The 27,042-nt window shown below is 34.5% G+C and overlaps 1 protein-coding gene across 4 annotated transcripts in view; it reads left to right on the top strand.

Annotated features, from left to right (window-relative positions):
- Positions 1 to 27,042, top strand: part of PACRG (PARK2 coregulated) — a 215,672-nt gene that overhangs the window by 27,166 nt on the left and 161,464 nt on the right. For all 4 annotated transcript variants that reach the window (XM_017746174.1, XM_017746163.1, XM_017746166.1 and 1 more), the window contains one exon: positions 22,694 to 22,828. In XM_017746174.1, the coding sequence (XP_017601663.1) occupies positions 22,694 to 22,828 (135 nt within the window). The remainder of the gene's footprint in view (positions 1 to 22,693; positions 22,829 to 27,042) is intronic.

The following is a 27,042-nucleotide window of genomic DNA, read 5'->3' as shown; positions in this document are numbered from 1 at the left end:
AGGAATAAGGCTATTGTGGCACAACAGCTTTGAACATGCTAAAATACATTTTCGTTAGAAGAGTGGTGACATCCTGAAATGGAAGCAAACAAACTTACTATATTGCTTGAATGTATTTCAAAGTAAGTTTCTTTTATTTCATCTGAAAGCAGAGCTAACATTCATTTCCCCCTCAGTGAAATGCAAACCTATAATTGCTAGTTGAAAAAGAAAGCCAAATTGTTACAACAGGTTTACTATAGTATTTTCAACCCCAAAGAACAGTATTCTATCATTATCACTTTGTTGAGTACTTAACACTGCAAGACAAAATGTCAAAATATAATTTAAGTACAGTGTAAATTTTTATTGGTTTTTAATTTGAAAATAGACCAATAAATAATTTTCACGTCACAGTTATTTGTGAACACTTACATTATCAGTTATTAAAATAAATTATGATTAGTGTTTTCTGTTGATTGCAAACAGAAATGTTTTTGAGAATATATACTGTTTCAGAGCTTGGTTGAAAGAGTCATATCAGAAGAGTCAGCAGTCACTGCTGCCTTTGCCATGTCATTTATTTTTATGAATTTCAAGTACATACTTGGAAGTAGTTTAATAAAGTTTTTGCAGTAGAAAGACACAATGTGATGCTAAAAGAATCAAAATTCTTTTGTTTTTTTAGAAGTAACAACCCAAACAGCAAAGTAGATTTTAAATGTTAGTGCAGCTATGTAAGCCAAGCAAGGAAGTCTGCAAAACAGAGCAGAAAGCAGGTTCTGTAATAATTAGCACTTAGTTTTCTGAGGACTTTTTTTCCTTTCATCCATGTTGTATTATGGAGCAGTATCATCAGCAGAGTGGTACCAGTAGCCTTCAAGAGATTATGATCAAAGTTAATAATACCTACAAAACAGTCTTTATACAGTGTGAGTAGATTTATGAAACATTATCATTGTGTTTAAAAAACATTATCATTAGGCTTGGAGTAATCAGCGTAGCAAAGAAATTAACGAGTATTTAAGGTGAGGTACTGTGGCAGAGCAGCACTTGTTGAACAAAGATGGGAATTCCGGGTGTTCCAGTACTTTGCTGGAGCTGCCGTTATCTTCTGAGCTTTGGTTTTCATTATTTTATTGAAACTACACATCCTAACTAAAAGGAAAGTCTAATGTTTATGCTGAGTTGCTTTCTAAATCCACTCATCATTTTAAAATGAGTGGCATCAAAGGTGTTATTCACTAAAAATGTTTGGTTTTGTTTTGCAGCTGTCAGTAACAGTGAGAAATTAACCATTTCTCCTGAATTTTGATGTTCGCCCTGGAGGCAGCAGAAAAATAAAATGTATTGTAATTTATATTGTTTTCCCAAAACTTAAATGCCCTTGATTAATAACAATATATGTGACAGCAAAGGATAGCTCTGCTTTCAGTCTGTTACAAAGATCGCAGAAGCAGTAAATGTTAGGACTCTAAGATGTTTCCTGAGGGATCAAGAAATCTGTACTTTTCTAAAGACTGACCTATTACCTTGAAAAGCAGCCATGAAGGAGAGCTGCAAATGCAAGACCACTGTCAGGTCAACTTGTCGTGGTGCTGACAGGTCTCTGATATAAAACCCAATTTACAGTTTAAGAAGCACATCCATTATCCTTCTGATTTTAAAATATAACATACATCAGCAAAATGATAAAAGAAAGTGCTTAAGAATTATGAAAGTCAAGGACTATTTCATATCAGAAAGTCACAACCTTTTTAGCATATTACTGATTAAAATTACAGTGAATTTTAATATTCATCTGTGTCTTTATTTCTTCCAGAAAGTTAAGGGTTAGCATCAGTTGAACTTCAATCATTGTAATTCTACTTGTATTACGCTGTTTGGATTATCCAGATGTTCTATTACATTACTCTTTATAGGAGTTGAAGGGGTTTTTGGAAATGTGGATCATTTTAGACAAAGTGATGTGTCAGTTTTTGGGAAAAAGTACTGGCTTTTTGATCCTCATGAAAAAAAACTAACAAGCCATATTTTTCCTAGCATTAGGTATAAGCTTCATCTCCATTTGTAATTTAGAACAGAATAAAATTTTTACGTTTTCTGTGTTTCTGTGGTGTCTTCTACTTAAGAAAGTTTCAGTTCTTAAAAATGGAAAGTTTAAGGCATTACTGAATGGTCAATAAAAAGGAAAAGCATTGTAATTTTTTTTACTTGATTACCTTAATGGATTTCAGTATTAAGTTCGATGACCTAAACAAAACACTGATTATTTTACTGTCATCTCCACCAAGGCTAATGGAAAAAAAAGATTATGGATTTCTAGTACCAAAGCTTTTACTCTTTAGAACAGTTTCCAATGTTTTCTTACTTATGAAATTTTAAAATAGCTGTTTTAACTTTGCCTATATTTTATCTTACCTTTTTCTTTTATTGCTAGGTAGAGTTGCTTAGTACATAACTCTTAATTCTGCAGAAATACTGGGCATAAGATTGCCTAAGTACATTTTTAAAACTTAGAAGTTCCTTAGGAATAAATGTACTATTAGTTTCATATTTTTCATGTGCTTTTGATTTTTCCAGTCTTTGTCCAGTCTGTTTGTAAACTATTTGCGTTTCTTTAAACTAGGAGGCCTGTAAATTCCAGAAGGGCTCTAAAATCTTGTCTTCATTTTGGTTTAATTTAACTTCTACTGGTAAGCATTTTAAAATCATTAATCTGTGCTCTGATCAGTGAACTCCATATAAGATAAAAGACAGCAATCCAATCTTTAAAGTTGAAATACATTTCATTGATATTTCTAAAGTCTCAGAAGATTCTCATATGGAGTAATTTATGAAGACACAAAATAATTGTAATTTCAGCCAACTGGCTCAAAATCTGTTATGTTCACTTAATATATGTTTGCTGTTATAGTCTGTATTTTCACTAAGTATTTCCTTGTTCCTTGAAGACAGTGAGATATTATCTGATTTATTTTATGTATCAACAAAATTAAGGATGCTTATAATTTAAAAGAACTAAGAAAAACACTTTTTAGCCATGTAATCTAAATCATGTTTTAGCCATGTAGTCTCTGGCAAGATTCTTCTTTAACTTATAATACATATAACTGCATCAATTTTAATAAGGACACTGCAATAATTGTCATATAGGTTTATTTATAATGTGCATATCTTCAGGTTAATTGCCTTCTAGGAACAGCTGCTCTAAAGGAGCCTTGTCCCTGCACCTGAATTTAGCTAACAGGAGGCAGCCCTACAGAATCAGCCATTTTTGGAAGTAATCATTGTGATGGTGAAAGAAGGTCATCTACCACAGATAGGCTTTAACTTGAATTTTACTAAGAATTACAAGGAAACAGATATTCTTTTGAAGTAGGTTTTTTGTTGTTATTTTTTGCTTGTTTGGTACTTTTTGTATTTGGCTTTGTTGGGGTTTTTTTTTGGTGAAGGTTAAATATAATACAGCTTTTTTGGAATTAATGTAAAAACATTCTATTCAAATAAGTTGAATTTGATACATTTTTAATTTCATGCAAATTTTGAAAAATCTGTGTTATTCTTCTAATGATTGTTTGAGGAGAAAAACACTTTGAATAAATACTATAACTCTTACAGATTCTAAATTCAAGGTATTTAAATACTAAAATATAACATTTACTTTGAAATTTCCAAAACTAACTCTTCCTATAAAGCAAATTTTGTAATTTTCGGTAAGGTATAGGCTATTTCCTGGTGATAAAGTTGCTCAGTTTTGTGATTTCCCAAGGCTTCCTTATATGGTCTGTTTGAACTATTACATGTGTTCCAAAAAATGTATTTTTTGACAGCTCAATGTAAGGTTATACTGTCTGCAAGCAGGAAGCGCAGGCCAAATGTGCAGAGTAGGGTCTATGTGTTGTAAAGCTCATAGAATGAGAAGGGAATGAACAAAAATTATCTATTACTATCACAAGAGTGGTAACAGCAGTGGTAAGCAGCAATGGGCTGTGGCCTTGTATATCATGGGCTAAACAAGGCTTGTAGAGACTGTATGTAAGTTATTTTATTCATATATAATATCAGCAGTTGGGAAAAGGTCATGAAGATAACTTCTTGCATTATGTGTAAATCCATTATACTGCAAAACATATTTATGCAAGACATATTTAAATGGAATATTTACCTGATTTTGTTTGCATTCTAGACTTTTCCAAAGTATAATTATTATAGAAAAATTATCTTTATATGAATGGTCCCCTCCTAGGTGTGTTACCATACGGACTTAAGGTGAAAGAACTTTAAAAGGAAAAATTGTTCTAGACTAATTAGTGCATAATGAAATATTTTAGAAAATCTCCAGCTCTAGATGGGTGTTAGTGATGTACCCTGCAGACTTGGTCCAGAGCCCACAGCATTTAATTCCCCTTGCTTCAACGAAATTTCTTTCAGAACTACTGAGCCAGCTTTTAATATTTACTGGAGTAGATAGAGTTCAGGCAATTAGCAATTTTGAATAGGATTTAATGGGGCATCCAGGTGATTTATTGAGCTCTCCAAAGTGTTACATAGATTGAGTTTCTTTGTAGTTGTCTTGTTCCAGAGTGGAGGAGACAACCTGCTCATTAATGTGTGTGCACCTTGCAGGAAACATTTCCACCAGCTTCCAAAAGCAGCAGTAAATTCTCTTTTCTGCAGGTATGGTTCCATGAGCAGGTGAGCTCATATAACACTTTACTACTGCCTAGAAATCTTGATTGCTTATAATTTTTTTTTCTCCCCTGGTCTTCATTTTGCAGCCTCTCTTCTTGTGTCATTTCTCCTGTTCCTCTGACACTAGAGTAAGGTGATTTAGCTTGCTAAGCCAGCAAAAAACTATCAACTTTTTTCTCCTAGGTTAGATTTCTATCAAATTATTCAGAGGACTCAGCTCAGGGAACACTCACAAACATGTCACCCAGTAAAAGTCAGATGTTGGGAGTGTATGCTGGGTAGCAGGGAGTGGCAAAAAAGGAAACTCTACCTTTAAGCAGTGGTGAGATGTTAGATCAGCTCATTGTATAGGAATGTTGTGATAGCAAAGCCACTACTGAAGCTTGCACTTGACAGTGATCCCTCGAAGATACACTGGCAGGCATGATTTCTTGCTTCAGGCAGTGGAGCTAAGGGTCCAATGTGTAAGCGTTTCTATAATCACATCTAAAATTTAAAAAAAGGTCTATTAGGATTAGTTCTTTATTAAACCCATTATATTTAGAATGAATTCTTTATCCTCTAGAGGATCCTTGGTTCTCTTTACTTCTTTGTGATACATTCAGTTTTCACTTGGTGTACTATTCAGGTGTATTGGGCAAAAATGTTCAGGCTGTGTGTATGCATTCTCTCCCTTTTTCTTTCTCATGAAGTTTTACATTCATCATAGTTCTTTTGTGATATAGTTTGCAATATAATATATACTGTATGGAATACCTCTGTAGTCTATTATTTATTCTATGCTGTTGTCATTATCCAGTTAAATACCTTTTTTTTATCTTTCCATTCCTAATGCATTGGGGTACATATTCCTGAGTGCTGGACATCATGCAGTATTTTCAATGTCATTAACTAAAAGCAGGAAAATTATTACGCTGATAAGCATTTAATTCATTTTGTATCTCTTCCCCATATTTACTGTTTCGTGGATAATTCAATTTTTTTTAGCTTTTTTTTTCTGTTAGGAAATAATCTATTTCTCAATAGGTTAACATTCTCAGTATTTTCTCTAATATTGCTATCAGATTATTTAAGGCTCGCATATTCTCTTTAGAAATAGCTTTTTCAGAGGAATTTTAATCTGTTTATTTTGTTAGATTTTACTCATCTCCCAGTCATGATTGGGTTTTTAGGAATAACCCCAGGTTAGGTATTCTTCCTTTTTTAGCATAAAAGTGCTGGTTTTTTCTGAGCAGTTTTCAAAAAATCACTGTGAACATTTCTAGTTCCTGTACTTTTCCTGTAAAAATGTAATTTATTATTCATTAATTAAAATGTCTTTAAGCTGTTTTAATAAACTTCCAGGTTTATATCACAATACTATTGCAATATTCCATGTTCCCTTCCTGCTTTGGCTACAGCAAGCCCCATGAAACTAATGAATCAATGAAGATGTAGGAGGAGAAGAAAAGGCACAAATCAATCATACCACAATTATCCAGTCTTGAGTGTTTATCAGAACACTGCATTTCAGGCAGTTTCAGTCACATGAATAATATCAATATCAATAATAATTACTGCAACATTGCTGATTCCAGAACAATCATCACTTTTGCAATGTTAGGGGAAGATTTTCTTCAATTTTGGGCACTGGGATGTTTTTCAATTAGGAAGTGGTCACAGCACCAAGCCTGACAGAGTTCAAGAAACATTTACACAATGGTCTCAGGCACATGATGTGACTCTTGGGAATTGTCCTGGGCAGGGCTGAGAGTTGGACTCGATAATCCTTGTGGGTCCCTTCCAACTCTGCATATTCTGTCATTCTCTAGAACTAGTTGGAACTTTATGCTGCCTTTGCCTCAGGGCAAAGATTTGTGGTCACGTATTTGATTTTCACAATAATTTGTTTCTCAACACCAGATATTATTTACAGTCATGTTCCTGTGTTTATTCCTTAGCATGCAGAAATACTAAGGTGTTAAACAGCATAAAATTTTACTAATAATTCCTTTGTGGATCATTTTCTTCCCATAAGTGAAAACAAAGCAAGCCGGAGAAAGGGTAACTTCTTTGTTTTCTGAGATTACCTTATCTATATGGCTTTCAAATCTTTGAAAAATGTGTGTTACTGTACTATTCTTAATGGTGTAATTGCAGATTCATAGCACATTATCACTAGAAGCCATAGTAAAAGTGCAGGATCTGCTGATGGCATTGTATAAAACCATATCAAGATGAGAAGCTCAAAGTTATTGTATCTATTATTGATTTAAAAATCTTAAATGCATCTTATGCACATGATAGAAATATTTGAAGATAATTATTTCACTGAAACAGAAAACTGAAGAGCTTGGAGGAATATTCTGGCAGACTATTCTCAGAAAGCTACAGAAATGGTATGGAAATACATCTATCACGTAGTGATAATTACTAACGTTTTATTTTCATTTAGTCTTTGTCCCTATGTGAGAGTATTTTACTCTGATTCAATTTGTCTGCAGTTTCATTATGTCTAATCCAGTTTATTGGTCAGTGTGATAGATAATGACCCTTTTCTTCCAGAGTTAAAAACACATGAGAAAGAAATACGAAAATATATTATTAGAGTTATTGAGGGGTGGTTTATCTTTGCATCATTTTTAAGCAAACTTAATGTTTATTTGAGCAAAGTTATTTTGTCACTGAGGTGTAGTTACTGTTAAGATTTTAGATGTCAACACTTCCAGTAGTTTTGAAAATAGGTTTTGCCTGTCATCGAGCTCTGTCATTGCTCTAATTTTGTTTTTTCTGAATTCTCTATGCAGTTACTCAATATGGTTTTGATCTTCACAGAAGCTGTATCTTTATGAGTGCATTCTCTCTGTTTCTTCTTATCTGTTGAAACTGGAAAATTCACCAAAAAATTGTGCATGGAACCATATTTTTTGGCATTGGCTTTTTACAATTCTTTTGGCTAATTGCACCTTTTTTTGCCTTTTTCATTTTTTTAATTTTTAAAAATATATGTAAACTTCTTCGAAATTTATTTCATATTCTTTCAGCAGTAGATTCTGTTCATTGACAATCTAAAGAAAACTGACAACTGAACGTTTAGAGTTTTTTATGTAGGTGCTCTTGAGTCTGATAATCTGGTTGCCTGCTAATGATCCTTGGATGACAGCTGTTCTGCAACCCATCTGGGGGACGTAGGGAGAGGGTGTATAGGTTTTTTCTGGATCGCAATAAGAAAGGCCTGACAACAAAAGACATGATAAAATATCTATTTTAATAGGACAGAATAAAAAGATGAATACAGATAGCAAATAAATCTTATGTCCTTTCAGATGCTGGGAACCCTCCTTTTATTCAGCATTGAACTGGTCTCAAAGTGGATTTTCCACTGGCACCTCACTAGGTTTTCAAAATGTTGGGGTTTATTATGTATATACATTTTTCTCTTTATTTTTTGAGATATTAGGACTTCATGTTTCTGAAGGAGACATATCTAAAGATTTTAATATATGGCTTCTGATAACTGATTTGTGCCAATATCAGCTGTGATTAGTTTGATAATCTCTTACAGCCTCTTTAATCCTTTCTAATACCCTTTATTATTGCAGATGCCAGTGTCTGACATCAATGTTTTTATTATGCCAGTTACAATCTGGCTTAATTCTGGAAATCAGATTTTTCTAATTGCATGCTCTGCCTGCGCATCTTTGTAGTTTTCTTTTGTGGCAACACTGTATAATCCTAAGTATCTTTTGTTGAGATTTTTTTCAAGTTGTGATTTTACCAGTAACCATATGATTAATTTCTTCCTTCTTTTATTACTAGCTGAAAGTATTTTGATTGATAAATATAAAGCAAAAGCTGACTGATCACATAAACCTGAAATTTTAGAGCCTCATTTTTTTCCGGAATAAAGGAAATAATTCATAGCAAGTAATTTGCTCAATGAGTTTAAATGAGTTTACTGTCTCATGTTTCAAAATTGTTTATGAGACTATCTGAATTCCCTCACTCTTATCTATTGTACTGATTTGTTGTGCAAGTATTTTTAGCAATTTGGCAATTAATTTGTAATGGAGTTATTTGGTTTATAATAAAACACAGTTTGAATTAGGTAGACTTTCTAAGTAGTCTCTTCAATCCATCTAAGTCAGCCATCTTTTGGAAGACCATCTTTTCTTTTGAAAAAGAAAGCATAATTCAGAGTAGAATCACTATACTCAAGACTTTGAAGAGTAACTTACAACTATGGCTATTTTGTCCTGGAAAATAAAATGTGAGATTGCAAGTACTTGGGCAATAAAATACAAAATTTAATATATGATCAGCTGGAGATTTTCATTTTTTTTCAGTAATCTCATAAATTCACCAAGAGAGCTCTTGTTAGATGGATGGGTAACAAGCAATTTTTCATTGCACTAGAGTTCTTTTTCACAGAAAAAAGTGTCCCAGAAATGTAAACGTTGTCCATACACCTTATTAGAAACCATTTTCATGTAAATTTGTAGAGAATTCAATATGAAAAAGAGGATTGAAAAATTGAGCTAAATGTTTGTAACCAGTAAAATTAAAAACTATCAGCACGTAGCTTAGTCTGGAGCAAAGGAGATTTAGGGGACACCTTATCACCCTCTACAGAGAAAGGAAAGTGAAAGGAAGGTAAAGTGAGGTGGGGGTCAGTCTCCTCCCAAGTAAGAAGCGATAGAACAAGGGGAAACAGCCTCAGATTGGACATGGGGAGGTTTGTATTGGATATGAGCGAAACTTCACCAAAAAGGTTGTCAAGTCCTGGAACAGGCTGTCCAGGGAAGTGGTTGAGTCAGCATACCTGGAAATATTGAGAAGGCATGAAGATGTGGCACTTAAGAGCATTGTTTAGTGGTGGACTTGGAAGTGCTGGGTTAAGGGTTGGACTCAATGATCTCAGGGATCTTTTCCTACCTTAATGATTTCTTGATTCTATTCTATTATTAGATGCAGTACTTTATTCTGACTTGTATCAATGTTATTATTAGTTGCTCTCAGTTGACAGCTGAACTGTCAAATGCTGTATGATTCAAAATTAAATTTTTCTTAAAAGGTTAATAAATCTGATAAGTAAATAATAGTTACTGCTCACCAGTCTTTCAAATTTTTACTTCACAATTAGCCAGCCATCTTTTCTTTCTGAGATTGTGTAATTGATACATATCAAATAAAATTGTCAGGTTTTTTTATCAATTTCTGTTTAACTTTGAAGTTGCAGTTTCTGTTACAGAGCTGAAGGAGAGCTTCTGTTTTGATTTTGTTGGTTATGTAAATTAGTCTAATGTTATTCACCCTATCTACAAATCTTGTTGCTAGATTCTGTATATGTTGATTGCATTTGTCAAGGAAAATAGAGCTAATAAGAAAATAAACAATTGTAATGGGTTAGAAACAAATCATAAGTATCTTTACAATGATTATTAATGCATAATGTTCTATTACTGTGGTCTCTCTTTTTGTTGATCCTCAGTTCTGCAAAGAACTCATGCTTGTGCTTATCTTGTGGTAAGCTGAATGAGTTCAAGAAAAGATGGATGAGGCCTAATTTTTTACTGCTAGTTTCCAGTTGTCACTGCTGGGGTTTCAACTTTACTTTTTACTCTTTACTGGAAAGAGCATTTCTTCTACCCAAAAAGGTGGAGAAAACTATGAAAATTAAAATAAATTTTGCCAGGTAGAGAATCATGCTCAAATTGCCAGTTATCTTTTGGTATCCACGTTAGCTTACTGAAAACTGGCTCCTCTGACAGAAAAAAATGACCTATGTAGCTTTATGACAGCAAACTCTATGATGTTGTTCAGAATAGCCAGATACCTCGCAGTCTTCATCCTAGTGTCTGTATTTATATCTAGCAGCATGATGGACACTGAAAGATGATTTGTTTAAATGACCCCCAGCAAAATTGCTGTGTATGTTGAAAAAAGTCATAAAGATTCGAAACTGAGGGGGAACGTCACATCTATTGGAACTCTGTTTTCAATGCTTTTTCAAACAGTCCTTCATTTCTCCATATTGGATAAGCTTCTTTCATAATAATGAAGGCTTTTTTCTTTTCTTTTTCTTTTTTTTTTTTTCATTGTATGTGGAAAAATGGTGCAGTGAGAGCAAAGGAAAACAATTTTAAAAACTTCCATGTCTCAGAGCCATAATTCTTGTTCATTTGTGTTCATGGAAGAACTGCTTTCTGACAAGCTCTTATGGTTTTTCTAATTGATTCTCTTGCAACTTATGTGGAGTAAAATTATTTGTATTTCTGTTCTGCCACTTAAAAATCTAGCTCCTTTTCCCTTAACTCCATCTACAACTAGATCATGTTAACTGCGTTTCTTCTATGTTTTCTATCTTATCTCAAGAGTCTGCCAGGTCCCAACAGAATTATACTTTGTGATACTGAAAATTGAAACTTTTACTGGAATTCTGTTTTCCTTTCCTACAGGTTGATTTATTTTAAAATACTGTTCTTTATAATTAAAACAATATAAATTTTTTTACTTTGATTGGCATGGTCTTTAAAATATGATCTCTATGTCTTGAAGTTCAAACTGGGAGTTCGAAAATTAATTCTCTTCACTTAGAGATGCTAGTCTGAGAGGCAAGGATATACAAAATTAGAGTAGACATGAGTACCTGTGTTAGGAAATGAAGCTCCAAACAAATAGTTGAAGCAGTTTATAGTCCAGCTATGTCTCAGAAAAAGAGAATCTGAACTTTCTGTCAAAATGTAAATTTGAATAAATCAGTCAAAGCTCTTTAAAAAAAAAAAGCTTAATATACAAGGATTGCATCTAGTAGCATGGCAAATAAATGCTGTTGCATCTGAATTACAGCCTAGGTCTCCTGCATTCTCCATCAGTTGCTGTGCTGAGATCTAATAGCAAAGCCGGCAAGGTTACCGGACGAAGCAGCCTATGCAATTTCTTTGAGCTACAGAAAAATACTCTGTGTGAAACCAAGAATTTGTGATTCATTTAATTAAAATCCTAGCAGTTTGATTAAAAAAAAAAAAAATCAGTCTAGGTAAGAAGATACTTACACATATAGTCAAATTATCCAATCGTTGCTGCTTATGCCCAGTAGTGAAACTGTTGAAATGTATACACACAAGCTTTCTAGTATCTGTGCCTTAAGCTGATGTTGTGCTCACCCTTCTACTGCATGTCTGGGTTCTGAAGTCAGTGATGCTATTCCTCCTTGAAAGAAAGACTTATGCAAAGTGATCAGCATCCCAGCTTTTTTGATAGGAAGAATGTGATGTTTTGTTGATTTTTTTTTTTTCCCCGTAACCAAGGGGTACACCTTGGGTATGTTTGGCATCAGATTTATATACTAGCTAACACAGCTGACTTTTTCTTCATTGCCACATTATATCCAAATTTACTATAAATTATATGGTTTGCATATGTTGTATACTTGTTCTTGTCTGCTTGGGAAGTGTTTAAATCTATCAATATACAATCTTTTTTATCCTTTATTGTTCTTACAAAGTGGTGATAATGATTCTGTAATTATAATTATAATTGTAATTGAAATTATAATGGAAACTATATTAAGCATACAAAGAATATGGTTCCCTGAGACACTCTGCCTACTTTCCAAGTTTAGTGAAACTCAAAAAACATTTTTTTTTTTTTTGTATTGCATTGTTCTGTGTAGTTGTAGCAGTTTTTTCCTTGTGGCACTAGATTTTCTGATGCACTCTGGTCCTCCTTAAGGAGCTGGGAGTCAATAAATAAAAAAATGCCCAGTGAAAGTTTCCTATTGCTAATTACCAACGTTAGTAAGCAACCTATTTATCACTCTAGTCTATAATGTATACTTTTCAACTCTTAATGTGCATAGTTGTGAGTTGTGGGGTTTTTAGAACAATTACTTTTGACTAATGTATGGAGACAGTAATATTTCACTTTGATGTACCTGTACAATATTGATACAATTTTGCATTTGGGAGGTTTTTTTAATAGTTTTATTATTAATGCCCTTTCCTAGATGCTATGTTAAGCAGTTTCATCATAGTTCCACCTTAATTTATATTGGTATTTTTATTTCTTCGATAAATTTCAGGAATAGCTAGTGTCCTCTTTTGGTGCCCTGGAGGTTGACACTCATCTGCGCTATGAAAGTCTTAGATTTTTTCAGTTATAGCACTGCAATTGATGCATTTAGGATATGTTTTTAACTAAAACAATGTTTTCAAGGGTTCTAGAACCACGTACAAGAAATAAGATATAAATAACTTGATTAGAGCACTCCCCTTGAAGCTAAATACCTTCATTCCAGTCTCTGCTCAGAATACCATATATACCATATAAAACTACATCAGAAGATGCTAGGAAAAAAGCATCCTAGTACATTGAAGTCACATAGATAATGTGTTCTCTCTTTTTCTGCTACACCACTTGTTGTGTAAGGAGTCTGTACACAGTAAATTGCTGGTGTCAATTTAAACTGAACTGAGTATAAATGTGTATGTTACAACACAAGAAAATGAGATGAATTAGACATAATTTGAATGAGAAATGGTATAACGTCTAAAAGAACCACTTTTATTCTGCACATTATGCATAATTTTCAGTTTCTTCTAAGTAAAAATGATCCTTGTTAATTTTTTAGGCTCTTCAAATCACCAAAAAATGAAAATTTTCATTAAGTTTTATGTGTTCAATGTCTAGGTAGTTAAGGCTACTTTGCTAATAATATATACTATATGCCCTTTTCCTGTCCTTTGTCTTTCACCTAAGAATATCTTCATGCTTCCTGGTAAGCTCAAAACTGGGGAAGGTTGAGATTCTGCTCCGCTAGCACCCTAGCAATCAGTTCTGGAGATGATGAGTATAATAAGAAGAAATAATCATGATGAAGTAAAGAAAATAGATAGTTGGTCATATTTGCTGGAAGATGAAGGAAAAAGCTCTACATCTGCTGTGGGGATGCTTTGAGTGTAAAGAATGAAATGAGCTCTCAAACTGTTTAAAAATCATGTTTTGACTAGCTAGATAGAATATGCCTTCCTATGCAAAAAAAAAAATCCCTGAGAATCTTCCTGTGAACCATAGAAAAGCTTAGGTCAATCTTCTGTGTTATTTCAAGTGTAAGTGGAATAAAAGATGTATGCAATAATGAAAAAAATGCCTAGCTGAATCTATAATCACATAAATATATAGGACAGGAAGGCTAGCAAGCTGCTGAAGTGACATTTTAAGGTCTAATTATCTTATGTGGAAAGAAACTGAGGAAATTACAGCTGAAGCTATGGACAGCCTATGGCAGTGAATGATCACAATGCTAAAAAGAATCTGTGTCTCAGACTCCTTTCCAATATGGCAAAAAAAGCCCCAAAACCCCTGTCAGTACTCTCCAGTCTAATCAGCTTACTGAAAAGAAAGATTTGTAATATTTTAAGGCATTTTTGGTAGCATGACAGAAATAATTGATCGCAAAAAACAATAGTAAGATTTTAAAAAATGGGGCAGGATTTGGCATTCAACATGAGTTAATCTAGCTGTACTTCACACCTGAGACATCATGATGTCCAAATAGTTATCAACTCCTTCCCAAACAGTCTATTAAAGAATCATGGTAAAGTTCATGGTACATTACTTTCAGATATTTCAGGAAAGAAAAAGGGGGGGAAGGGCTCCAGTAAAGGTCTCAAGGAAATAAGCAATTAAATAGCATTTAAGCCACTTCTTAAGTCATAGCACACATAAGTGGAACAATTCTAAAAGAAAAGCATAGGACTTGACACTGGATAGATTTAAAATTTGTTACTGATGATTAAAAAATATCAACATATGATTGCCAGAATAAAAAGTGCTAAAAGGTATGAAGATGATAACTTTATGTAAAGAATTTTTTTAAAGTTAACAAAAGGGTCCCCCATATCTTCTAGACCTCAAAGAGACCACAGAATTCTCACTGCCCTGAATATGGGGCAGATTGATTTAGCCTACAGTAACAATGGTGTATGGATTAAAGATGCTGCTTAAGAGCTTCAGTACGAGGAACAGCTATATTCAATAAATAGAAATGGTAATAGTATTCTACAGACTAAAAAGTTCAAAGTTTTTATTTAAATATTTCATATGTTCTGGTCAAGATTAATGTATTTCCATGCAGATTTAGTAGCCTTCAATAACAGTATAACTTCCAGTTGTTCTGAAATTATTAACATCCATATAATAAAACTTTATCATTACTTTTAGGCATGAAAAATTATATTTCAAGTAGACGGGTTGCAAACAAACAGTCTAGGTAGTTATGGAGATTGAAACAAACTATCTGGGGAATATCAGTTACCACAGAAAGTGATTAATCCTGCATTTGCCAATATGAAAAGCATTTCAAATAACAAAATTATGAAAGTAAGAGCATTATGACCTGTGAAAGACACATTTGTCCCTTCACATTACCAACCCAGCTACTGTCAGCATTGTGAAGAAATATTCTGAGTGCTCCTTTTCACTTGCATCCTACAAATTTGACTTCTGGTATGAGACAAAACTGACTCTTTCACCAAGGAAAATTTTACCTCTTCTTGGAAGATTTTTTTTTACCTATATGCCAAGCAGACAAGCAGAGATTGTTAAAACCTTTTCAACTGCATATGATAGGAATTAAAAACTATTTGTTTCCTGCTAGTGTTCTCTTGTGAGGGAATGATTTGAATTTAACATCAAAGAAATCAATTCATCAGTTTTTCCTGCAAAAAGGCCAGATATCTTAGCAGGTTAATAAATACCTTTATCAGCAACAGTAGCACTGAAAACAAAAAAACCTGCCACAGAGTAAAATAGCTATCAGGAAAAATTCGGAAGGCTTCCAGATTTAGTGCAATTGATGCACTGGAAAGCTTTGTGAAACTAACAGAGCAAGACTATATCTGGACTGGAAGGAAAGAACTGTGTTAGTAGAGAAATATATTAGCAGTTGTCACTCTTCTCCCTTTGCATCAAAGAAAATTTCTTGGCAAGCATCAGGAGAGAAATCTAAATTATGTGAAATAGTTACACTATATTCCAGTAGAGAATAAGAGATGAAGGACATTGCAAGAACAAAGTGCTGTAGAGCAGTTTATAACATAAGCACATCTGTCTTACAGAAACAGCTTATCTCTTCTCCAATCAAAAATAACATTTCTGAGGTGGTGAAATAGAGTAATTCTGCATGCAGCTTATGACTTACTTTCTGTAGTGTCTCAAGGCAATAACGAGATACAGTATCATTGTACAAAATCACATGTCTAATTTTTCTTTCAAGTTCTAGTGCTTTGGAAGCATTTGTAATGTTTGCTGACCTATCAGTAGTTTCATTTGGGGGTCATAAAATTGTGTTTTCTCAATTTGACTTTTGAAGCTATGAGATGGGCTTTGATCTGTTGTCCAGATCTGTGGAATAGCCCCAGAAGCAGCTTTTAAGCATTAGACGTTAGGCATCATTTAAAGCATATCAAGAGTGGCACATTTGAAGAAATATCTCCCTGTTTCTTTTTGGTTATAAAAAGCTTTTATCTGATACATGTTGATGGATCACATTCTTTTGATATTGAATGCCTGTGATATTGATATTAAATAAAAGCCATTAATGTGGAACTCAGGAGTACCTACTGGGACATCTTACATCTTACTCTCCTGTCATTTGAAATTTTTCATTCAATTTTTGGTATGACTGCATAAGAAAATCCAAACATGATTGCAGAATGTATTAACCACCTCAGTCAGTTTAATCAAATTAGGATCTTTCCCATGCCAAAATAAGTGGATTGCCAGTTGAACTATGCTGCATTAGCCAAGTTTAACACCAGCAAAAGAGGAGGATGAAACAAAGAGTCTGTCAGTGGTAACACAGACATTTCCTTAATGCCATCGCCTTTACATCTTCCTGAGACAGCATGCATTAGTAAACTTTATTCTGTGGGTACAGTGCAATTTTGTACCCATACATTTTTTAGTTTGAATACAAAGAATGGATATTTATGGTTTTATTTCTGAAGATTTCATTCTTCAAGGTGATAATATGGCATTATATTCTCAAGGAAGACTGCCTTTTTTAGGTAAGACAGCTGAGTGGTCATATAGCTTTTATCCCTGTAGCTTCAAAAATAAATTTAATGAAATATTTTTGTGAGGAGAAAACATAAAAGTCTACGGTTAAATTCCAATTTTCTTGTAAGAATCTTGGCAGACAATAAATGGAAGTAGTTTCTTTCTTCTAAATGCATTAATCTGGGTTAATAAAAAAAATATATTTTTGACTATTAAATTTGATTACATCACTTGCCCTTTTTTTTATATAATACATGAATTGTTATATAAGAACAGTAGGATCTTAGTCCAGTTTTTGTTTGACTTAAACTGCTCATGAAACTAGTGTTAGTGTTCACAAATCCGCCAGTTGTACTACACAGGCACGTGTTTAGGTCCCCAAGTGTGCATAGAGTTTGACACTCAGAAAATGTATAAAATTCAGTCTTCAAATATTAATCACTGTTTAAACCTGGCTTCAAATAATTTTTCTTAGTCATTTTCCTAATGTGCCATCACTGAAAAGTTTAAGAATGCAACCTTGTAAAATGGCTTTCAATGCCCATGAATCAAAGAAATATGGTCTTTCTCTCTTTTTTGCTTAATGGCTTGTATCTTTTATCTTGTCACATAGTTCAATGGCATAGAATTACAATAAATTAGTTTTGCAATTATCAAACTCTTCAACTTCTCTTTGGCATTTAACGAACCTCAGAATCTGTTTATTGCTTCATATACTTTGCCATCATGAATATTAGCCTTTAATTAACTGGAACTCTAATCTTAATCTTTCTCACTATATTGCAATGAAAAATTTTTATTAGCTTGAAGAAGATAGTATTTGTTACTATTTTTCCAATAAATGGAATACTTTCAGAATGACCTTTTTATCAGTAATTATAACAATATAAAATGTAAGAAGGCAAAACTCGTTATACCAAAGAAAAGCATTGTGATTACTTTTTGTGTATTTCACTTAGCAACTGAGAAGCCTCAGCTGAGAGAGACCTGTAGAGATCATGTGGTCCAGGCTTAGATCAGGAATTGCAAAAAAGTAAAAGAGGAAATCATACACATAAACTTTTCCTCAGGCAGACTGTGCACAGCTAGAATGACCCAAAGTGGTGTCTGCATTAGAGAATAGGGCTCTGTGGCAATCTCCCTAGTAATGAAGACTGGAAGGAAAAGAAACTGTTTGCAAAAGGTAAGCAGTACTGTCTCAATGCAGCCACTCTAGCAAAGGTCTCATAACCTAGGTTTGTCAGATACAAGTGAAACAAGCTGTCTTCATGAAGTAAAGGAGAAAAAAAGTACTCTTCAGTCATGCAACATTACTGTATCTTCAATGCAGGGACAGTTCCACTGTCTTCCTGATTGCTGATATTTCTTTGTTCTAGACAGATGTTAGGCTAATTCCTGTCTTGATCATTTCATTGCTTTGTACTCTTCCAGGTATTTAAAGGTCTCTGTACCTATTGCAGACCAACCTGACAAGAAAAGCATCTTTAAGACAAAGGGAAAAACAACAGCTCACTCTGTTGAGACTATTTTCAAGTATTCTGTATGCTGCTACTTCTCCAGCTATACACAGTACTTTGGTAGTTACACAGTACTAGATGTGTTAGGAGGGTAAAAATGTCCATGTTGAAGTCGAGACAATAATGGCATGTAATATTGAAATGAGAGATATGATAATAGATGAAATTTATTAATGAAACTTCTTAATATTTGGTTTCAGGAATAACTTTATTTAATATTTTCATTGAAAAAATCAGGGTTGCATAATGAAATATATAGTTGACATAATGTTTGGAGTTGTTACTAAAATAGATGAAGATCATGGTGTGGCACAGATAGAAGTGGAAGCCTTTGAGAACTGGTGTAATAGAAATGGAATTAAATATTATAGTAGTACAAAGTACAACATAATGTACTTAAAACTATGACAAGAAATTATATTATTAACATTGAGCTCATCATCTGGAAAAGATTAACTGCTGTGGCAGTTAATCAATGGATAACTATGATGTGCCAGTGTGATGTCGCCTATGAGAGACTAAATGTAAGGCTGAGAGATCTACCAAAAAGACTGTATCACATGAAAAATAATACTCATTGTAATTATGATTAATGATAATAAGGATTTAGTCAACCTGAATGGATTTATTTTTCATCAACTTTTCCAGTCACACCTTGAATGTACAGAAACTTTGAGTATTTCCAATACTGACTTTTGGCCAGGAGTTCCATAAATCCACTATTTGGCACATGAATACATTACTTTTGTTTGTTCCAAACTTTTTACTAACTAGATTTTTTTTAATGTCCCATACTTTTACTGAAGGTGATAGTGGAAAATCTGTCCTTATTACCTTTTCCATAATGTCATTATTTTATATTTATTTTATTCCTCCATAGCAATAATTTCCACACTGTATTCTCTTCTTGTGAAAGCCATTCCATACCCTCAGTCATTATCCTCTTCTGAACCTTTTCTAATTCTACCATACCTTTTTTTGAGATTGCAGGCCAGAGTAGGTATACTACTTAAGATGGAGCTTCTAAGCCTTCATGTAAGGACAATGCACAACAGAATGGGTTTGATACCAAAACACTTTTAGTCCTTCCAGCATCTTTGTTCCTGGATAAAGAATAGGAAGAAATCTAATTAATGTAAACGTATTTTCTAGAAAATTTGTAACGTGCAGTAGGAAAATGCTCATAGCAAATTTACTAACATGAGTTGGGAGGAAGAGAATGTTCGGTATCAGGGAAGATGTAATTTGGGATTGCATTAGCTACCTCTAATTATGATAATCTGCTAGAAATAATTCAGATTGTATCTCATGTAATCAAGACAACATATTCTTTAACAATAATTTAAGTTAAAATCTAGCAGTGGCCTCTAATATTGTACAGAAAATAATGTTTTAAAGGATGTGTGAAAGACCTGTTTGTGAAAAATATACAAAAGAACAGAGGTGCTTTTCCAGTGGCCTTAAAGCGCAGTGACTATGAGACTTGCCTCAAATGAAAAGAAAAAAACCAAAATCAACCCATAAAAAAACCAGTGAAAATACTTATACTGGTGGCATAGAACAAATTGTTCCTCTGCAGAGAAGCAAGTGGAGGTTTATTTACATTGGTTAGAAACGCTTCTCTTGGAGTATTACTCTCAACTGCTGCAGATGTGTTTACTAAGCAAAGTTACAGCTGTGCATATCAAATCTATTTTCGCTGGACATGGTCTATCAGGGACAGAAATATGCAACAATAGATCAGAGTTTAGTAGCCCTATTTGAAGCAATTTATAGGAGAGTACAGTGTAGGCATATCACTAGTAGACCTCTCTACCTTGGCCAGTGGAAAATTATGTGAAAACGCTTTGGGGGAAAAATGTGCCAAGTCAAATTTAGATCTGTAGTTACCAGAGTTAAATTACAGAAAAGCCCAAATGAAACAGAGAATTTACAAGTTTACAATCTGTTCACTGGAAAGCTGAATGTCTTTACTGCTAGAAACTAATGTAAGGGTCAGTGAAGACAAATAGAACAATACAAAATACTGGGTATGGTTTATGATCATTGAAGCTCTCACCTTTTTTTGAAAATGAGACTTTCTAGCAAATCATGAAAGTATTTTTACAAAAGAAACATGCAGAGAATTGTAGGAAGTTCTTATCCCAGATGCACAGCTAGAGAGTTTCTTAGTGAAGAATCAGTTGTCAAGGACATTTGAGATTAGTTTAGCTCTCTTAGACTCTTTTAGCATTTGAGATTAGCTTTGTTAATTAGCTTAAACTATAGATTTCTTATAAGTACTTGAAATTCTATTATCGTAGTGCCAACTGTTAGTTGCTGTTACTACCATGTTTGTCTGAGAAAAAGGTTCCAGCATGAGCATTTTGGAATTGGACTGTCATTCAGACTATGCCATATGCTAAAACAGCAATAGCTCAGATAAGGAACTAAGTGGAGCAAAATCAAATTTCCTCACAGGCAGACAAGAGAGGTCTGAGCAAAAGACCTTCATTCTTTCCAGTGCTTCAGCCATCAATACTGACGGACTAGAAGTCATATGAAAGCCAAATCCATAGCATTTAGGGAAGGGATATGCTGAAAGAGATTACCTAATCTCATTATCTAATGACTAGGAAAAAACAGTAGAATGTGCAAACAGCAGTATTAGTTGGAAATTAAGTGTCGCAGGTTGAAGTTGGTTAAGCACCAAGCACCCACAAAAAAAAACCATTTACTTATTTTCCTCTGCTATAGTTAAGCAGAGGAGGTGAAATTAAAAAAGCATGAGTTGAGATAAGGATTATTGAAAAGAAAACACTTTTAAGGCAAAACAGATTAAAAACTTAAACTGTATAAAGAAGATTTATTATTGACAGAATTAAAAGTAAAAAGGGTAATGAGAGCCAAAGCAAACTTTCAGAACACCTTTCTTCCCCAATCCCTCCCTCTTTCTACCAACCGCTCAAGGAAACAAAACATGGGGTTTTGATCAGTATTTCACTTCTTAAAAGTCTTTCTTCAGTGTGTTTAAGGAAAAGAGTTTCTTCTGCTATGCCATGGGATCCTTCCCACAGGAGATAGTTCTCTGCGGACTTTTCTAGCATAGTTTTAAATTTGACAAGCAACGGCCTGCCCGAACCTGCTGCAATGTGAAGTCCCTCCCACGGGTCAAGCAGTCTTCCCACAACTGCCTAGTGTGGCTCATTTTAGTTCATGGGGTTTAGTCTTTTAAGGATGAGGTGCTCTAGTTTGGAAGCAAAGGCTCTCTTCCTCGATCTCTAAAAGCAAGGGTCATCTCTCTCTGTTTGAGTTCTTCACTAGATTACAGCTTTTCAGTATCCACGCACTCCAGTGTGAACACTCTTCTTCAAGGGCTGCGTGTGGATCTCTGCACCCCCCCCATGCACCTCATGAATTACAGGGAAGCAGTTTGTTGTATTATAGTCCTCACCATGGCTTGCAGGAGAATCTCAGCTCCGGCGCTTAGCGTACCTCCTCCTCCTCCTTTTTTTTCACTGACCTCGGTGCCACCATGTTGGTTTTCCTCACGTGTCCTCGCTTTTCTTCTTACTTGGAAGAAAGCTGGTGTCTGCAAGTTGCAGTTGAGAGGCTGATCTCGTCCGGGCTCCACATCGGGGAATTGCTCACCATGTCTCTCACTGCTGGCTACACGACCCCTGCCAGCACCCCACGGGCGCTTCTGGCCTCAGGAGGGGCCTGGCTGCACGGTCCCGGCCTCAGGAGGGTCCGGCCAGGCGGCCCCCAGCAGCCCCCCGGCATGAGCTAGAGTGGCCCTCCCCCCCTCAGTGGCACGGCCCTGGCTGTCATGCCAGGAAGGGCCCAGCGGCCCTCTCCAGGAAGGGGCCCAGGGGGAGCAAGAAAGAGAACTTCTTGAGGTTTCTCCTTTCTTAAATATGTCATTACAGAGGCGTTACCAGCTTGTCTAATTGGGCTAGTAACCTGCCCATTGTCAGAGCTTTCAGCGAATGGCCCTGCGCCAGACATAGAAGTTTTGAGCAGCTCTCTCTTTTATTTTTTTATTTCCTGCCCCCAGAAACCAGGTTTTGTTAAACCAATGCACCAAGTTAAATTACTTCTAGAAATAAACAGAAAAAGGAGAAATACTTAATTTTCCAACAACTTCTACTATGTAATGTCAATACCTTCTTGGTGTTTTATTTTTGCTTAAAAATCCTATGATAATGGAGAGATCTACTTTAAAATATAACCAGTTTTTATAGGACAATCTGAAAGTGGCAAATAAAAAAAACCAATTAACAAAACCTGTAGATCATTATCAAAGTGTACTTTCAAAGAAGTGAAGTGTAGCATGTAAAGAAGAAAGCAAACTATAATTTGGGAGATCAGTATTATTCTTCTTTTATATCTTTTTTAAGCCAAGCTTTAGGCTTTTTCTAAAACTATATTACCACTAAACTGTGGGGTTTTTTATTTTGTTTGGCTTTTTTCTTTTTAAGGTAAGAGGGCCCCCACCTGCAGGATCAGCAAAACAAAGACCAGCAAAACGCACAGCTTTTCGCAAGTTTTATGACAGAGGAGACTTTCCAATTGCTGTTGAGCATGGTCACGTAGGAAACAAAATTGCCTGGAAGGTAAGTCCTGGCACAGCTGTGACAACCAGCTGAGCTATTGAAGTGACATCTCTCATTGTCAAACAAAGTTAGCTTGCAAGTAAATACACTGAAATAATTTCCTAGCAAATGGAAGATGGTGGGAAAGTCATTAGAGAAAGGCCCCTGAGTCAGCTGTCTGCCTTGGCTAACAATTAAATTATATGCTGCAAGAAGGAAGATGACAGAATTGCTTTGCCTTAGAGAATTGTCTCCTGCCCAATTCATCTCTATTTTTATGACTTGGCAATGCAGCCTGTTTCAGGCAGTCCATCAAATGATGGAAGTGGCTGGATACAGTGAGCAGCAGCCATTTATCTCCCCCAAATTTCACCTTCCTGCAGGACACTTCCAAATAGAAGCTTTAATTACCTAAATGGATAGGTCAAGATTGCCTGCTCCCTGAAAATGCAGAGCGGAATACAAACGAAGGCAGATTCTCATTCCATAGCTGTACTCTCAGACTCCAGCATATGTCAGACAGCGTAATCGCTGTCATACGTGCCTCTGTTACAGGCTGACCTCCACTGCTGAAACCATTACAGCTCCGACATTTCTCTGACAAAAGGTTAATTGGCTTCAAAATAAATGTATTGCCTAATGACTCCATTCTAATGCGGCTGTGTTTCTCTCTAAAATGCTTGGTGATGTTATTTGTAAAACTTGCCAATCTTCTAAGTAACTACTGCAGACTTTTAAATTTAATTTAAAAAATGAATGCTGATCTTTAACCTACTCCTATTATTTAATTATTTTGGTTATCATGAATTACTTTATTTTTTATGTTATTTATTGGACTAGACTAAGATTTTGCTGGAAGCAATGATAGAGAAAATGAATGCAGTATGCATGAACAAAATGTGTCAGATTGTAGAATATTTTAAATTGTTTGTGTCAAAAACATGTAAAATTTAAATGTAGAGCTATGTTAAGTCAACACTAAAAGAGGGATTTTGCAATCTTATAACTGATTCTGCTTGTAATGAAGCCAACAGGATTAGCTCTGTAGTGTGGTAAGTAGTACAATATTCGATAGTAACTAAATTTTTAAGGTAGCTCTTTTGCTTATTGAAATACAGAAGAAAGATTTGTGCTACTATTTTGTTGCCTATAGCAGTTTGGAATCAGCACAAGGAACAATTAAGAGTTCTTGCAGCAAAGGGAATCTCTATCCCAAAAGACTTTACCCATAATCAAGATGAGATTCCAGTGCAATTGGGCTTTAGGCAACGCTAGAAATTCCCTTGCTGGACTCACAGGCTTACAACTTAAACCTGCACTCTGATCTTTCATCACCTGGTAAGACCCAAAGGTGATTTTCAAGCCACTGCAAAAAAATCCGCACAATTTAGTTTTTATCTTGAGGCTTTGTAATTTCTAATTTCTCAAAATCAAACTGAGAGGTACAGAAATACTACTGGACTGGCATTCCACTAGATGATGCTAGTGACTGCTTAGTTGACTTAGGACATCAGGAAATGAAATGAAGCTGCATAAGAATTTCAGATGGGACATTAGCAAAAGGTTTTTCATTGAGAGTGTGGTTGGTCACTGGATTCCCCGGCAAAGTGGTCACAGCACCAAGCATGTTAGTTTCAGGATGAGGCTCTTGGTCATATGATTTAGATTTAGGTAGTCCTGTGAGGAGGAGGGAATTGTATTTGGTGATCCTTATGGGTCACTTCCAACTGGCTACCTTATCTGCAAGCCTTCCAAACACAGGTGCATGCTAAAGTGTTTGATTCCTGTATCTGACAGTTTTAATTGTTTGAAAACATACTACCATGAACAATCACAACAGCAGAGTCTCTAGCCAAAGATCCAGCATGTGTTTTTTCTTAATACAATTTGCAGTCTTACAGAACTACTGTCCACCTACTGCAGTAAAACACTAGCTTTTAGCTAGTGGAATGTTGGACTGAGATGTCATGCAAGAGGTTTTTTGCTATTCTGCTACTCCTTTCTTTTGAAAAAAAAGATCAGAACTTCAGCATGAATGCAAGTAAGCAGCACAGTAATGGACTAGTCCATTCCTATATTAGGGCATGTTCAGATCCAACCTTCTTTCCCTTATTCCATGCCACTCAATTTAGTCAGAAATCAATCCCTGCTGAGTTCTACGGCAGACACTCAAGAAAACAATACTGAGGTAGTAGAATTACTTGAGGCTATTGTTTAGTTTGACACACAACTGTCATTGATTATTGTGCAGTTTAAGTAGATGAAGCAGGCAAATTGGCATTTTCCAGTTCAAACTTTGCATTAGATACCTTCTGAAGTCTTAAAGGCTGCCCAGAGCTGCAAAAGGGTGAGAATGATGTTCATCATTAGCTGATATTTAAAGGTACAGATAAACTAAGGTCTGTATTTTTCACTTGTTTTAAGGACATAGTTGCACTACCCAAAAGACATTTAGTGGCTAATTTTCATCAGTTCATCATATTTAATTTTATATCCATATAAAGGAGTTAATTTTTTATTAATATATTTTACTCAATACTGCTAAAATTCATGACAATTAAAAATATATATTTTATTAATGGAACGTATCTAGGCAAATAAAAGCTTGGCTGAACTATAATTATTTGCATGAATCATGATCTAGTGGAAGGATAAAAAGAAGAAATAAATGGTAACAGTGATATTTTAATCCTGCTATAATTTCACAGTATCAATGTTGTATTTTGAGAGAGGTTTATTTACTCTGTTTAGTTATAATGTATGTCATGGTTCATTTCACTCTTGTTAGTTTTTCTATGAAGTGGTGCATGAGAGAAAATGCAGGAGAGTCTCAGAAACTGATTTTTTACTGACATAGGAAAATGCTAAAGGATTTTGTTCTTTCCTGTAAAACACACAGATGTATTTTATTTGCTTCTTTGTTTGTTTCTATAATTACTGAAACAAAACCGTAATTGTCAGACGTTAATTTTTTTTTTAAACACTTTGAACACTTGTTCACTATATTGTAATTCTGTGGACAGAATACTGTCATTTTCAGCCAGAACAGGAGAATGCTTTAATATACATGAATTGTGTTTGGTTAATATATACCAAAAAATACACACAAATGACCCTTGATATTATGACAGTTCTGCATATCTATAATTTTAAGCCCATGATTAATTAATTACCTGTAAGGGCTGGCTATGCATAACTGTAGTTATGTAGATAACTGTAGACCTAGATAAAATATAAACTTAAACTTCAGGAACTGTGTAGAACTATTTCTGAGTAACTGCATGTGTTGAATATTTAATTATGAAATAATGGTGCTTTGTTGTTGTTACATAGCTTAATGGTTTCCAAAATGCACTAAATTTAGAAAGAGGCATTCTTGCTCCAAATTAATCCTAAGCATAAACAAGTTTAAACTGTGCAGATAAACCATGGTGTTTACCTTGGTGTCTTTTCTTTAAAAAAGGGACCAAAGCAAATTAGATCTCACTAGAGGACCATTATAGCAAGATGTGTGTTCTTGGTGAATTTTCAGACTAATTCTTTAAGTGTAGTTAGGCATCTGCTAGAATATTTCTGTAATGCTGTCCTTCTGATTGGTAAGTTTTACTATTGTTGCTTGTTCAAATAAACCTGTTTCAACCTAATGGAAGAAAAAATGTGAAAAGATAATATATATTTACAACATATTATAATACAATACAATACAAGAACAGGAAATCGAACCTGATTCTAAAGAATACCATCCAGAGGGAAAAAAAAAGGATCAAAAAAACTCTGATAATGCCAAAGCAAAATTATGTGGTTCTAGAGGGTATAACTGCATTTATGTCTAAAAGAAGAAGACATGGTTGTCTTGGGGTTCCTAATGTTTGCTTTCAAATCTGGAGAAAAGTTGTCTTTTTGTCATTTTCAAAAACTCAATATAGAGAATTACTTGTTAATTATCTCTGTGAAAACAAAACATAACACGGTACACAAATTTCTGGCTTTGATTGCAATTAAACTAAAAAAAAATTCAAAATGCATTCCAGACTTTTCATCCCCATTCAGTGGATGTACTAGCAGTCAGTGAATCTGTGCTAAATGGTATAAACTCAATATAAGATTTTAATATCTAATTTGAAGCCATTGTTTTTATCCTTCCTCAGTAATCATAAATAGAACTGCATATATATCAGTGCCTTAAAATTTCTGCAAATATTTAATGCTTATGTTTCTTTTATAAAGTAGTTTTT

The sequence above is a fragment of the Corvus brachyrhynchos genome, unplaced genomic scaffold (genome assembly GCF_000691975.1).
Source record: "Corvus brachyrhynchos isolate BGI_N302 unplaced genomic scaffold, ASM69197v1 scaffold70, whole genome shotgun sequence".
Classification (NCBI taxonomy): Eukaryota; Metazoa; Chordata; class Aves; order Passeriformes; family Corvidae; genus Corvus; species Corvus brachyrhynchos.
The sequence above is the reverse complement of the archived record's forward strand: the minus strand, read 5'-3'. Positions and strand labels throughout refer to the sequence as shown.